The 13,449-nt window shown below is 61.8% G+C and overlaps 6 protein-coding genes across 6 annotated transcripts in view; 4 read left to right on the top strand and 2 right to left on the bottom strand.

Moving 5' to 3' along the window:
* GGTG_07695 (hypothetical protein) overlaps positions 1-1,999 on the top strand; it is a gene marked incomplete at its 5' end in the record, with an annotated part of 3,914 nt that extends 1,915 nt beyond the window's left edge. Inside the window, one exon of the mRNA XM_009225520.1 lies at positions 37-1,999. Within this exon, the coding sequence (XP_009223784.1) occupies positions 37-1,518 (1,482 nt within the window). The 3' untranslated portion in view covers positions 1,519-1,999. The remainder of the gene's footprint in view (positions 1-36) is intronic.
* A 248-nt stretch (positions 2,000-2,247) lies between these two features.
* On the bottom strand, positions 2,248-2,629 carry GGTG_07694 (hypothetical protein; the record flags this gene model as incomplete). Its single annotated transcript, XM_009225519.1, has 2 exons — positions 2,382-2,629; positions 2,248-2,346 (listed from the first exon to the last, which is right to left on the bottom strand). The coding sequence occupies exons 1-2, from the start codon at positions 2,565-2,567 to the stop codon at positions 2,248-2,250; spliced, it is 285 nt and encodes a 94-aa protein (XP_009223783.1). The 5' UTR covers positions 2,568-2,629.
* GGTG_07693 (hypothetical protein) lies at positions 2,323-8,407 on the top strand. Its single transcript, XM_009225518.1, has 4 exons — positions 2,323-3,095; positions 3,162-3,249; positions 3,311-6,548; positions 6,625-8,407. The coding sequence occupies exons 1-4, from the start codon at positions 3,049-3,051 to the stop codon at positions 8,271-8,273; spliced, it is 5,022 nt and encodes a 1,673-aa protein (XP_009223782.1). The 5' UTR covers positions 2,323-3,048; the 3' UTR covers positions 8,274-8,407.
* Positions 8,408-9,104: 697 nt separating this feature from the next.
* GGTG_07692 (hypothetical protein) lies at positions 9,105-10,390 on the top strand (the record flags this gene model as incomplete). Its single annotated transcript, XM_009225517.1, has 2 exons — positions 9,105-9,366; positions 9,433-10,390. The coding sequence occupies exons 1-2, from the start codon at positions 9,116-9,118 to the stop codon at positions 10,388-10,390; spliced, it is 1,209 nt and encodes a 402-aa protein (XP_009223781.1). The 5' UTR covers positions 9,105-9,115.
* Positions 10,391-10,752: 362 nt separating this feature from the next.
* GGTG_07691 (hypothetical protein) lies at positions 10,753-11,507 on the bottom strand (the record flags this gene model as incomplete). Its single annotated transcript, XM_009225516.1, has 2 exons — positions 10,753-10,977; positions 11,415-11,507. 2 exons carry the CDS (start codon positions 11,505-11,507, stop codon positions 10,753-10,755), a joined length of 318 nt encoding a protein of 105 aa, XP_009223780.1.
* Positions 11,508-12,192: 685 nt separating this feature from the next.
* GGTG_07690 (hypothetical protein) lies at positions 12,193-13,230 on the top strand (the record flags this gene model as incomplete). The annotated part of the gene is made up of 2 exons (XM_009225515.1): positions 12,193-12,709; positions 12,959-13,230. 2 exons carry the CDS (start codon positions 12,193-12,195, stop codon positions 13,228-13,230), a joined length of 789 nt encoding a protein of 262 aa, XP_009223779.1.
* Positions 13,231-13,449: the final 219 nt, after the last annotated feature.

Raw genomic sequence — 13,449 nt, 5'->3', positions numbered from 1 at the left:
CGGAACTTTGTGACGGCGCGCGATCTGATCGGGCAGGCGCTGCGGCGCGACCTGCTCTGCGCGTCCTGCCGCGACGTGCGGACCGGCTGGGAGCGGCCGCTGGCCGTGGTCAACGCCGTCCGCCGCGGCGTGCGCTGCGATGGCTGTAGCCAGGCGGACCGCAGGGAGCGCCACCACCCGGCGCTGCTCTTCTCGGCGCGGATGCGCGCCGGTGCCGGGCGCACTCCGGCCGAGGGCCGCCTGTGCCGCGGCCGCGAGGGCCGGATCCGGCTGTGCGCGCACGTCACCATCGGGTGGGACCAGGTCGAGGGAGCGGCCAAGTCGGCGGCCAAGGAGCAGCGGCGCGGGGACCGGCGGGTTACGTTGCGGTGCATGCACAAGTCGCACGACTTCGGCGGGCGCGTCGCCGAGGACGAGCTGGAGAGCAAAGACGGCAAGGACGAGTGGAGCAGCAAGAAGGGCTGGGAGAGTAGGGCCGAGTACCAGCGGCGGCGATTGAGGATGCTTCGGGAAGACACCTCGCGCGTGTGGGGGCACTACCCAGAGGTGGTCGTCGAGCCGCCGCCGAGAGGGAGCGCGTTCGGGAGGAAGCCTGACCCGGCGGCGCGCGAGGAGAAGGACGCGGTGGCGAGCGTGCTCGTGCGGCGCATGTCGGCGCCCTTCTACTTCAGGACCCGGCCGGCCAGCGTCGAGGAGCTGCTGCGGATGATGAGGAGGTCGGGCATGCACGAGACCATCGCGACGTGCCCGCACATCACCTTCGACGACGTGGTCCGGCGCTCCTTCGACCCAAACGTGTGCGCGTGTGTGGGCCGCGGCAGGGTGCAGGTGCACCACCAGCACGAGGAGCCCGACGCCAGGTGCTGCATGTGCCACCATATCCAGACGCGCGGCAAGGAGTCCATCTTCTGCGACACCATAGACCCATACGTCATCCCCTGGGGCCCCGACCTGTCCGACGACGAGGCCGCCGCCACGAGGCCGTGGCACCACCAGCGTCCCAGTCGCGCGAGACACCGGCCGACGCGGCACGGGACGTCGTGCAACGAGTGCCTGACCGAGTACTGGTGGATGTCCAACCCGAGCCTCTCGCGCATCGTGCGCCTGATCAGCACGACGCCCGACTGGGGCGTCGACGGGCCGCTGGACCCGCGCTGGCTGCGGCTCGTCGACGCAAACTGCCACGGCGACGGCGATAGTGACCACGGCGGCGAAGGACAGGACGCCGAGGCGCAGGACCCACTCACGCGCAACCTGCTATGGTGCCCCAGCGCGGGCAGCAACAGCGGGCGGCAGTGCGCGGTGGCGCGGCGCGGGCAGGCGTGGGGCCACGGCCTGGAGCGGGCGCGGCACGGCGTCTTCGAGCTGGGCAACGTCTACCTCAACACGGGCGCCATCGGTACCTTCCTGGCGACGCTGGTGTACGGCGGCGACAGGTGGGAGCCGGCGGCGGCTAGGAACCGTCGCAGGGGCGGCGTCGGGTTCCTGTCGCAGGAGATGATCCTGGGCGCCGTCTAAGCCAGCTTGGCTGACTGGCGGCAAAGGAGGCCGCGTCGACAGCAAGAAGGGAATGCTTACAAGGGGGGCGCCAACCACGGCCGGAAATGAGTTGGCGAGCACCGCCTCATTGCTTACGGGGAAAGCTGCAGGCGGCCTAGCGCTACGCCGCACCCAGATTACGGTCCATGCTCACCTATCAGCTTGTGCTTCAGGGACTGAACCTAATCTCATTGCCAGGCATCAAAGATCCCTTTACATGGAGCTCACCCGATAGAATGAGGAAAGCGCAATGTGCCACGCAGGTGGATCAGGTGGCTGTATTGGATGGTCTTGGAAGGCGCGGGGGACATTCGCGCTGGCAAGAGTCAGGCAGTGTTCCAATCCCCCACCAAGATTCTCGGCCTCAATTGATGCTGATGGATTTTAGTCTGTGCACAGTGTATCGAACCCCGTTGGAAAATACGTCCATATCAATGATAAATCTCCTCGAGAGCATGCCGTGCTGTCAGTCTTGTCATGCGCGGTACTTCATATTGGAAACTCCCTAATAGGCACAGCCCTCAAGTATGCGCTGTACGTGCTGTTTGTGCAACCAATTTCCACTGCTTCGGTCGACTACCGGCTGGAAATACGAGCAATCCGACGACGCAAATGTTCAAAACAAAGCGCGATAAATGCCCGTCTTAGGTAGGCCCGATGGTCGGGGTTCAGGTTTCCTCCGAACCCCGTCGACCATGCCAGCTTGCGCTAACCGGATCCTGGTAGGCCTATCGTGACCCCGGCCTCCCGCACAAACGCCCCGTTTTCGGCGCGGCGCCCAGAAACGAGCAGTGTCTGCTCGAGTCTCTTCGGAAGACGAATCAGAATAGAAGCTTGCTTACTGCTGCCACCAAGACACCTGTCTTGGCCTTCTCGCCCCAAACCCGCTCCTCGACGACTCTCAATGCCGTGGCCGCTGCAGCGAGCGCCCTGCTCAGCCTCAATCGCTGCACCAGCCCGTCTGCTCGCTCACCAGACTGCTCCCCTGCCTCGCTAGCGTTGAGGATCATGGAGTAATCAACCGGCATTGTTTGATCCTACTGCGTCGCCTGCTGTCGCGGCTTGCGTCTAGGGCTGATATTTGTTTGGCCTGCCCCCCCATCGTGTTGGCGCTCGCGTTGGCCCTTGTGCTGCGACTTTTTTTCCACTTTAATTTTGCACTTTGGAACGAACGCGTCAGCATCCCTTTTTGGGCGAGATTCAGCCGCAGACCAGGACCCTTTTTCTTCTGCATATTTCCCTCTCTGGGTGGCTCTGGGGATGGTTTCTGGGACACATGTCTAGACTGAGATAACCCGCCAACAAACAACACAAGATATCGCCGTCCTTCGGCTGCCGTATCAGGTCTGCCGGGAATCCCCACCGGTCATCTGATAGATCCGACCTGGTCCTCAGAATCATCCACCGTCCCTCCGCACCGATCAACGATCCAGTTCGACTGACCGGGCGCGCGCGTTGAAGACGCCCGTCGCACCGCTGCTTTAGCGGCAGACCCGACCAGCCGCAGCCATGGCCTTCATCCGCCAGACGTTGACTCTATTCAAAAAGAATTTGCTGTGAGTCCATTGTTCTAATCTCCCCCCCTATCCGATCACCGCCGCAGGCGCTAATCGACGTGGCAGTATCATCTTTTTGCGACATCCACTAGCAACAATTCTTCGGGCCTTTATCTTGCCCATCATCATCACCACTTTCCTCACGTTTGCTCAGGTAAGTTAATTTCTGGTAGCGTCCTTGGCAGCATCGCAAGCTGACCCCGATCGAAATTTAGCGGTTGTTTGTCCCCCCAGCCAAGAATGGCATCACCAGCCCGCGGGCCATCAGGGGCTTTGCCGATGCCCTTGACCTAGGCTCCCGCACAGGCAGGTCCACTGTTGCTTTTGTCGATTCGGGCTTCCGTGATGGCGAGATCTCGCGTGTCATCGCCAATCTGACGAGCCAGGTCGAGAGTGCCGGAAAGACGGTCAAACGTCTGTCTAACGAGGACGACCTTGGCACCGCCTGTCGCTCCAACCTCTACGCCGTCTCTAGCTGCTATGGCGCCGTCGTCTTCCGCAGCTCGCCCTCGGAAGGCCGCGGCGGGTTCTGGAACTACACTATCCGTCTCGACGGCAGCATCGGCAGTGGCACTAGGTACGACGTCGATAAGGACGACAACGACGCCCAGGTCTTTATTCTGCCTTTCCAGCGTGCTGTCGACGCCGTCATCACTGGCCTCAACGCGAGTTCGAACCAGGGCTCCCTGCCGTCCAAGGTCGATGAGTACTTCTTCACCAAGCTCACAAACGAGGAACGCAACGAGCAAATCCGCATCAACTACCAGTCCGCCGTAACCAACTTCATGGGCGTGGCCTTCATCGCCGGCATGGTCGGCATCGCCTACCACCTCACGGGCTTTATGGCCACCGAGCGCGAGATTGGGATGTCCACGCTGATTGAGTCCATGATGGCCAGCAGACACCCTTGGCTCTCACAGGCAGCCCGTCTGTTCTCGTACCACGCCGCCTTCTCGCTCATTTACGCCCCAGGATGGATCATCGGCTGCATCATCATCCGTGCTGGCGTCTTCCCTCACACCAGCGCCCTCCTGTTTGTTTTCTACCACCTCACCGCTGGCTTCGCCTTGGCCTCCAACTCCATCCTGGGCGCCGCTTTCTTCAAGAAGGCTCAGCTCAGCGGCGTCAGCGTCACCATCGTCTTCTGCGTGCTCGCCATCGTGGCGCAGGCAATCTCGTACCCTAGCACCGGCGCTGTCGCTGTCCTTAGTCTTTTCTTCGCCCCGTGCAACTATGTCTACTTCATCAGCAACACCGCCCGCTGGGAGCGCGAAAGGTGGCCCTTGGACCTCCTCGCCGTTCCGCCGGGGAGCGCCTGGAACATGCCTGCTGTCTGGCTCTGGGTCTTCCTTGGTCTCCAGACCGTTCTCTACCCTATCCTTGGCGCATTCATCGAGCGATATCTCTACGGTACCGGCGCTCAGGGGCGCAACATTGTGTACGACCGGGACAACGCCAATGCGCCCGCAGTTCAGCTCGAGGGTTTTACCAAGATCTACGCCCCTGGCATCATCAGGCGCATGTTCTCCTTCATCTCCAAGCCCAAGGAACCCGTGCGAGCCGTCGATGGACTCACTCTCAGTGCCGGCCGCGGCCAGATCCTGGCTCTTCTTGGTGCCAACGGTTCGGGAAAGAGTACGACCCTCGACTCTATTGCGGGCATCGGAAAGCTTACCAGCGGCAAGATCACCATCGACGGTACCGGCGGCCTCGGAATTGCGCCTCAGAAGAACGTCCTTTGGGACGAGGTAACTGTCCTGGAGCACGTCAAGATCTTCAACAGGCTCAAGTCTCCCAACAAGGTGTCCAGCAGGCAGGAGCTTACCGACCTCGTCTTTGCCGTCGACCTGGCCAATAAGATAAGGGCCCATTCGAGCACACTCTCGGGCGGTCAGAAGCGCAAGCTGCAACTCGCCATGATGCTTACGGGAGGCAGCGCCGTCTGCTGCGTCGACGAGGTCAGCAGTGGACTCGACCCATTGAGCAGGAGGAAGATCTGGGACATCCTTCTCGCCGAACGCGGCAAGCGCACCATGATCCTGACGACGCACTTCCTGGACGAAGCCGACCTTCTTGCCGATCACATCGCCGTACTTTCCAAGGGCACCCTCCGCGCTGAAGGGTCTTCGGTTGAGCTCAAGGAGCGACTGGGCGGTGGCTATCGCATCCACTTCCTCAAGACCTCGACCCTCCGAGACGGTCCTGCTGTGGATGGCGTGGTCAAGAAGGTGGCCTTCGACGTTGTCAGCTACATCGCTCCCTCTTCGGCACTGGCGGCCAATGTCATCCGCACCCTCGAGGCCCATGGAATCCGCGACTACCGCTTCTCTGGCCCAACCATTGAGGACGTCTTCCTGCAACTTGCCGAAGAGATCAAGGGCGAAGCATCGGCTCCTGGCAGCAAGGATCAGACTTCTCCGGATGGCGTCCTGGCTGCGTCTCCTGTCGAGCAGACGGACGAGAAGGGCATGGAGCTCCTCTCGGGACAAAAGGTTGGCATCGTCAAGCAGGCTATGGTGCTGTTCATGAAGCGGTGCATCATTTTTAAGCACAACTGGTTTCCATCTTTGGCCGCCTTTGCCATCCCCGTTATTGCAGCCGGTTTGGTGACGCTCTTCATCAAGGGTCAGAAGCCCCTCGGGTGCACCCCGGAAGCCTTCGCAGGAAGGAGACGGAGTAACAACTTCTTTGACAACATCCAGAACATGCACCTTCTTGCCGGCCCGAGATCCAAGTTCTCGCCACAGGCGGTGCTGAGCGTATTCGGCCCGATGGTAGCCGGAACGAGTGGCACTGGCAACAGCACTGGCCTCAGTGGCCTGGTGCAAAACATCACGTTCGTCGACACGCTGGACGAGTTCAACCGGCAAATCGTCGATCTGCGCAAAAATATCACGCCCGCAGGCCTGTGGCTTGGCGATTCGGGCAGCGCCCCGACGCTCGCTTTCAACGTCTTCCCCGAGGCTGTCAACTCCTTCTTCGGGCAGAATCTGTTAAACTCGATAACTACCAACCAGACCCTTGCGGCCACCTACTCGCCCTTCGACACCCCCTGGTCGCCCGATTCCGGCAACTCGCTCCAGATGCTCGTTTACATCTGTCTCGCCCTGGCTGCCTACCCTGGCTTCTTCTCCCTCTACCCCAATCTCGAGCGTCGCCGCCAGGTCCGTGGCCTTCAGTACTCCAACGGCGTCCGCCAGTTCCCGCTCTGGATCGCCTACGTCGGCTTCGATTTCTCAATCGTGCTCGCCTCGTCAGCCCTGGCCGTCATTCTCTTTGTCGCCCTCTCCAGCGTCTGGTTCCATCTTGGCTACATCTTCCCGATCCTGGTCCTCTACGGTCTCTCGTCCATCCTGACGGCCTACCTCTTCTCCATCTTTTGCAAGAATCAGCTCTCGGCCTATGCCTTTACCGCCGGCTTCTCGGTCCTTGGCTTCCTCGGGTACCTGATCGGTAAGTCGGACGCCTCTGCACGTTTCACAAAACCACATGGAGATCTATAGACTAACCGCTTGACTTGTTCTTCTAGCATACCTGAGCATCCTCACCTTCGCCCCCGTCAACAAGGTGGACGAGACACTCGAGATCGGCCATTATATCATGAGCGCTATTTTCCCCATCGGATCCGTCGTCAAGGCATTCTTTGTTACGCTCAACCTCTTCTCAGCCGCCTGCGATGACCAGAGACTTACAGACAACCCGGCCGGCATGAAGTACTACGGCGGTCCGATCCTGTACCTCGTCATCCAACCAATCCTCTACTTCCTGCTCCTTCTCTGGGTCGACAGCGGTACAATCAAGTCCACCTTCCAGCGCATCTTTTCGCGCAGGAAAGCGCCAGCATCCGGCACGACCACGACCGAGGCCCCTGACGAGGAGGTGGTGGCTGAGCTTGCGCGCATCACGTCGGGTGCCGCCGGAGCAAAGGACGCTGGGCGCGGAAAGGAGCCCATCGACACGGGCAGCGATGGCCTGCAGGTCGTGCACCTCACCAAGACGTTTGGCAAGAACACTGCTGTGGACAATGTCACCTTTGGCATCAAGCGGGGCGAGGTCTTTGCGCTCCTGGGACCCAACGGCGCCGGAAAGTCCACCACCATTTCCATGATCCGTGGTGACATTCAGCCAGACCGTGCCGCCGGCGGTGACATCTTTGTCGAGGGAGTTTCGGTCACGCGCAGGCTGGCCGCGGCCCGCGCAAACCTCGGAGTCTGCCCGCAGTTCGACGCTGTTGACGCCATGACGGTCCTCGAGCACCTGCGATTCTACGCCCGCGTGCGCGGCATCCCCGACGTGGACCACAACGTCGAGGCCGTCATCAAGGCCGTCGGACTGGAGAACTTCCGTGACCGCCAGGCCCTCGCGCTTTCGGGCGGCAACAAGCGCAAGCTGTCTCTGGGAATCGCCCTCATGGGCAATCCCTCGGTTGTGCTGCTCGACGAGCCGTCCTCGGGCCTGGACGCAGCCGCGAAGCGTATCATGTGGCGAACCCTCGCCGCCACCGCCCCCGGCCGATCCATCCTCCTGACTACGCACTCCATGGAGGAGGCCGACGCGCTCGCCGGGCGGGCCGGCATCCTCGCGCGCCGCATGCTCGCCATGGGCTCGGCGGACGACCTCAGGCAGCGGTTCGGCAACCTGCTGCACGTCCACCTCGTCTGCAAGGGCGCCCCGCACACGACCCCCGAGCAGGTGGCGCACATCCGGGACTGGATCGCGCGGACCCTGCCGGGCGCCGACATCGAGGCCAAGTCATACCACGGCCAGATGCGCTTCTCGGTCCCCGCGTCGCAGATTTCCGGCGGCGAGAAGGCGGCGGCGGCGGCGGCGGCGGCGGCTGGCAAGCCCCCGCCGGCGGCCGACGGCAACGGGGACATGGCCGACGTCACAGACGAGATCAGGAGCGCGAGCGAGGCGGCGGCGGGCTCGCAGAGCGCCATCGGGCAGCTCGTCGTCATGCTCGAGGAGCAGAAGGCGGCGCTCGGCATCCAGCACTACAGCGTCAGCCCCACGACGCTCGACCAGGTGTTCCTGACCATCGTCGGCAGGCACAACGTGCGCGAGGAGGGCTACGACGACGGCGGGGACGGCCACGAGAAGCTTGGCCACGCCGTCGGCAGGAACTTGCGCGAGGGCGCCACCGGGGTCGCCACGGGTTTCAAAACCCACCGGCCTTGACGAATGCGTCATTCTTTTGTCTTTCTTTCTGGTGTACTCCGCTCTAGCGTGAACTTTTCTGTCGTTTTTTCGTCTTTGCCTAGATTCTGAACTTTAAACGTATGATCTATATCTACCTACTATCCATAGAGTATAGATGTTTTCCCATAAATTTTCAAGCTCCTCCAAGCTGAAAAGGTGTCGCTGTAGAATGACACAGCGCCCTCCTACGCAACGTCTTGCGTTTGCAGTATGAAGTCAAAGACGTCCTCTCGTTGGTCCGTCTCGAGACCGGGGCAAAGAAAAGGTGCGAAAGGCATGGGGAAAAAAAGAAATGTCTATGGTAACACACGTGGCTTCTTTGGGCTCGTTTGCTCCTCTTGTGCGCATCGTCCTCTGCCAGCACTCATGTCTCAGCTGGCACATTCTTTGTCCATGGGGCAGCAGCAGCAGGGCGCAATCTCAGGGAGAAGGCGCGGCCGCCGAACATTCCAGATTGTTGGCTGGCACGCAGACGACGCGCACACAGAACAATGAAACGAACCGCACGCGACGAGAGGCTGAAGTTTTCATATTTCCCGACCAAAAAGGGTTGGGATTGGCAATACTGGAAAGGTCTGGCGGTGACGAGCGAGCTGAAGATTATGACGTGTATATTCTTCGTCCCCTGCGCCGGATGCTTGGTCCTGCTCCGTCCGGATATCACATATCACTCGCACGCGGGCGCTGCGGCTGAGGGGTCATCATAGAACCTTCCTTCCTTTGCTCGGGATCGTCCTTTGAGGGGTGGACGACTCAAAGGGAGAGCGGCGTGGGCGCTTGTGAAAAAGCCTGACCTCTTGTCTCCAACACCTGCCATCGACATGGACAGACAGTCTCTCTGGAATCTTGACTGCCATCTTCCGCTCCTCACGATTCCGATTGCTCCTAGAACACCACCAATACTCGCGCGCAGGATGCCCCTGACTCCGGAGCTCGCAGCACCCAGCCGTGAGCAGCAAACAGCAGGCACCGCCGAGATGCTGGCTCGACGCGAGCCTGGCACCGCCGTGCCCCATGGCTCCGCCTCTTCCCATACGCAGCCCGTCGCAGGTGATCCTATGCCCGGTACCAGGTCAGTTCGTCCATGGCATCGCCTCACCCACCATTGCCCACCCCGTACTGACACCCCAGCAAACAGTAGCAGCCACAAGACACCCCGCCACACGACACACAACACCCTCGTCCATCGGGATTTCGCCCTCGGTGTAGCCGACCCAGGCGCCGGCGCCACCCCCATCACCCCGGGCGTGTCGGCCGCCATCGCCGTCGGCGCCGTCCTCTTCGTCCTCGTCCTCGCCGTCTTTGGACTCCGCAACACGGGCAAGTCGTGGAAGGGACGCAACGGCAGCAGCAGCAGCAACACAGACGAGGAGGCGGCGCGCGAGCAGCAGCAGCACTGCCGCGGCGGCAAAGACAGCGACGCAGATGCGCGCCGCCGCCGCCGCACCACCACCCACACCGCCCCGAGACCCACGACGCGGATGCAGACGCCGCCCTACGTTGAGCAGCCGCCGCCGCCGCCGCCAGTTTCTCACCCAGAGCCCGCCGCGCACCGACGCCCGCGGCTCGCGCGCAACACGAGCCCGTTCACGGCCGAGATGCAGGAGCGGCGGCAGGCCCCGCAGCAGCGGCGCGGCAGGGAGGCGGCGGGCCTACACGTGGCCGCCGGGGCAGGCACGGTCGGCGACCACGGTCCGGAGCTGCGCCACCCGACGCCCATCTCGCCCGTAGGCGTCAGTGGCGGCGACATGTCGGCGCTGCTCGGCACGGCGGGTGGCGGCGGCGGCCCGATCCTCCCGCCGGTCCTGACGCCCGGCTGGTGCCCGACGCCGACGCCGCCGCCGCCGGCTGGTGCGGGCGGCGCGCCGTCGTCGTCGTCGTCGTACCTTGCGGCGAGGCGGCGGCCGTTGTCGGCTGTGGGGGTGCAGCAGGGCCAGATCAGTCATGACATCGCGCCGTTCCAGGCGCAGGAGGACGTGCCGAGCGGCGGGCAGCACCTGCGGGAGCGGGAGCGGGAGCGGGAGCGGGAGAGGTTGGAGGAGTTGATGCGGCGGCAGGGAGAGGTGAGGGCTGCGGGTGGACGGGAGGGTCAGTAAGATACGTCCGCAAGTTTAGGAGCATGGGTTGTATTTCTTTGGGTTGGCGGTTAACGGCTGGTTGTTACGCATACGGAGCAGCGAATATAGATTGGCGTTCATCACTAGCATGGCTAGGGCAATGGGGGGCTTGGAAATGCTGGTTCAACATGCTGATGATTTCGGAGTCTCTTCGGGATGCCCCCCCTCCCCTCATGTTTCCCTTGTGACTCTGCGCGGTCGTTCCACATCCGGCCGCTCCGCCGCGTCCTCGGCCTCCCACTTCAGTCTCAGCAGCTCGTGGTGGTCGGAGCAGTGCTCGCCCCGGACGTAACCTCGAACTTGATGCTGACGGAGGCAGCGATGACAACGATTTAGACTTCTTAGGCATGGTACTTCTTGCTCCGAAACAGGTGGTAGCGGCCGTCAGTGTTGATTGTCACGGTCCTGGACCAGCCCATGGCCGAGTGGTTGCCGTCGAGAGCGCAGAGCTTGGTCGCCCTTGGTTGTGGTATGCTGGGCTGCAGGGCATCGGCATCGTCACCGCGCTGCACGATCTTGAACCTCCGCTCGTAAGGAGAGTCCTCGCCATCTGTGAGAATGGTGACCTAGCGCGTGGGTGCCTTGTTGCGGTTCGTCTTGTCGGCCTGGACCGCGTTAGTGCTTTCTTTCCCCTTTTTTTTTCTCTCTTCTGGTCATGCTAACCATGTTTACCGTCGTGTCCAATTGTACCCTCTCGCCCACGGTGGTGTCATCTCTGAGCACATAATAGCCGCCTCCCTAACATGGCGCTCGTAGCCAAACCCTCCCCGCTCGGACCAAGGAACCGACCCACCTAGCAAATCATAAGCAGGGACCCACGGCAGCATAACCAAGTGCGGATTCCGCTCCACTTCAATACCTTCATCACGTCTGCCACGCCAAAAGCCCGGCCGCACCCATCATCCATCTCCGCCCTCGCGGCACACAGCATCTCCTGTGCCGGCAGCACCCGTCACCTCGCCCCAGAGGATGGATGTCTTCTTCACACATGGCGGGAGAATACAGTGGCCCAGGACAACTTAGGTGACTTTGGCGGCGGCGGGCCCGTCACCATCGTCGCGTCCATCATCGCGCTGGGCAGAAAAGCCGCCGCCATGGCCTTGGCCGGACCTGCCCAGACTCCTCCTGGCCGCCACCTAGACCTGTATCTCGGGCGGAGGGCCACGGCGCTAACGCACTGTTCATTTGAGGCGGCTCGATCTTTGGGGCCTGCTCAGCTGTCTTTTCTTCCCGGAACATAGGTACACTGTACGGGATCGTTGAAAGGTGATGGCTGATCTGTCTAACCTGTATATAGGTACCTAGGTACCAAAGCAGGCGTGTTCCTACATACAACGCACCTCGCAATGGGATTGCTGCTCTATACAACTGGTGGCCAGCTGTGCTTTGTAGTTTGCTTTCGCCAACGTGCTAGTCCTTATCCCCCGCCTTCTATCATCAGGCCCATTCCGTGGCGTCATCTTCCTACATAGAAGCTCTTGGATGGTCACGGCCTCCAACTCGGTTCATATTCGGGCGCCAGAAAAAAGGCCTTACAAAGAACAGTGCATTCGTCCAGGCCCTGGCGCTGATTCGACTCGGTGCAGAATGCATGTCACGACGGTGGGAGCCAGCGGCCATCCCATCGAGGCGTCCAGCTTCCCACAGTGAGGATCGCGCCTAAGCGCATTTTTATCGGCTACATTATCAGAGGATGTTGGGTTTAACCCCACGAGAACTAGTGGTCGATGGGTAAATGCCCGAGACCGACAAGCTGATTGTATCCTGTTAAAACCCTATCCATGCCTAGCCGCCCACCGAAGAGCACAAGCAATGCCTACGGAGGCGGGGAAGCCTTGAAAGGCCGGCTCGGCTCGCTCCACGTCAGCTCCCAGCATATTCCCGCAGCGAGCCTATCCGCCGACAGAGGAGAAATCACAGTCTGGCGGCTACTACTATACCTGGCGAGCGCCACTTTGATCGAAAACGCCACCCAGGACACGGCGTTCCAGAGTACGCCAACCTTCGCGGGCGCAGTACACCCGCGACAGTCCACGAACCCGAGGGACATATGCCACGGGCTCGCCGGCATCATGAAGGCCCTAAGGCGGCACATCCCGCACCGCGTATTCTGCTGGGCCCTGCCATGCCACGTCTCCGACCGAGCTATACTGTGGCGCCCCAGCCAGGGCCACGAGCTCGACAGGCGCCCCGAAAATGACGGGCTACGCGAGGAGAAAACCTGCGCCAACGGCACACCGATAGGGCCATCCTCAAGCGTGACGGCAAGCGCGAGGCCGGGGCCTCAGTCTCGCGCTTGTACAAACACGGGAGAGTCCAAGCAGAGAAATGTCTGGGAGTATGAAAACTCGGGATTTAAAACTATCGCTTAGGTCCTTTTAATGGGAACAAAGCGGGAAGGTTAAATACAGATAAAATGATTTGGAAAGCAGCGCTAAACGAGTGGACAGGTCGTTGCACAGACAGCAAGCCCCCACGTTTCGAGTGTCTTTAGGCGTGGGGGGCGGAACTGCAACCGACAAAACTCCTTTCTAACATCCCCTTCAGGTTCACTTCTCGTCTTCCCAAACGTCGTGCCCGTCCTACTCCTCGCCCAAGCCGTAGTAGCGGGCCACGATCTTGGCCGTTTCCCAGTCGAGCGTTGGGACGCCACGCGGGCGGCGACGGCCACCGCCTTCGTCATCCACGGTAACGGGGCGGGGAGGCGGCGACGCCGGTCTCGGCTTGGGCCTCGGGGCAAGTCGCGGGCCTGGGTCGCGGCGGGCTTCGAGCACGTTCACGCCATTGGCCACGTTACGCGGGGCGGGCACGGCCGGTGACTAGGTCGGGGCGAGTATCCGGCCCTCTCGGCGGGCGCCTCGGGGCGCTTGCGTCGCGGCGGGCTTCGAGCACGTTTACGCCGTCGGCCACGTTACGCGGGCGGCGACGGCCACCGCCTTCGTCATCCAGGGTAATGGGTCGGGGAGGCGGCGACGCCGGTCTCGGCCTGGGCCTCGGGGCAGGTGGCAGGCCTGGGTCCTTGCGGGCTTCGAGCACGT

This window comes from Gaeumannomyces tritici, assembly GCF_000145635.1.
Source record: "Gaeumannomyces tritici R3-111a-1 unplaced genomic scaffold supercont2.4, whole genome shotgun sequence".
NCBI classification, from domain to species: domain Eukaryota; kingdom Fungi; phylum Ascomycota; class Sordariomycetes; order Magnaporthales; family Magnaporthaceae; genus Gaeumannomyces; species Gaeumannomyces tritici.
The sequence above is the reverse complement of the archived record's forward strand: the minus strand, read 5'-3'. Positions and strand labels throughout refer to the sequence as shown.

Bases quoted from the DNA above. Each gene is read 5' to 3' on its own strand.
- GGTG_07693 (XM_009225518.1), top strand. From the start codon at position 3,049: ATGGCCTTCATCCGCCAGACGTTGACTCTATTCAAAAAGAATTTGCT. The intron at 3,096-3,161 runs GTGAGTCCATTG...TCGACGTGGCAG, and splicing joins CTATTCAAAAAGAATTTGCT to TATCATCTTTTTGCGACATC. The intron at 3,250-3,310 runs GTAAGTTAATTT...ATCGAAATTTAG, and splicing joins CTTTCCTCACGTTTGCTCAG to CGGTTGTTTGTCCCCCCAGC.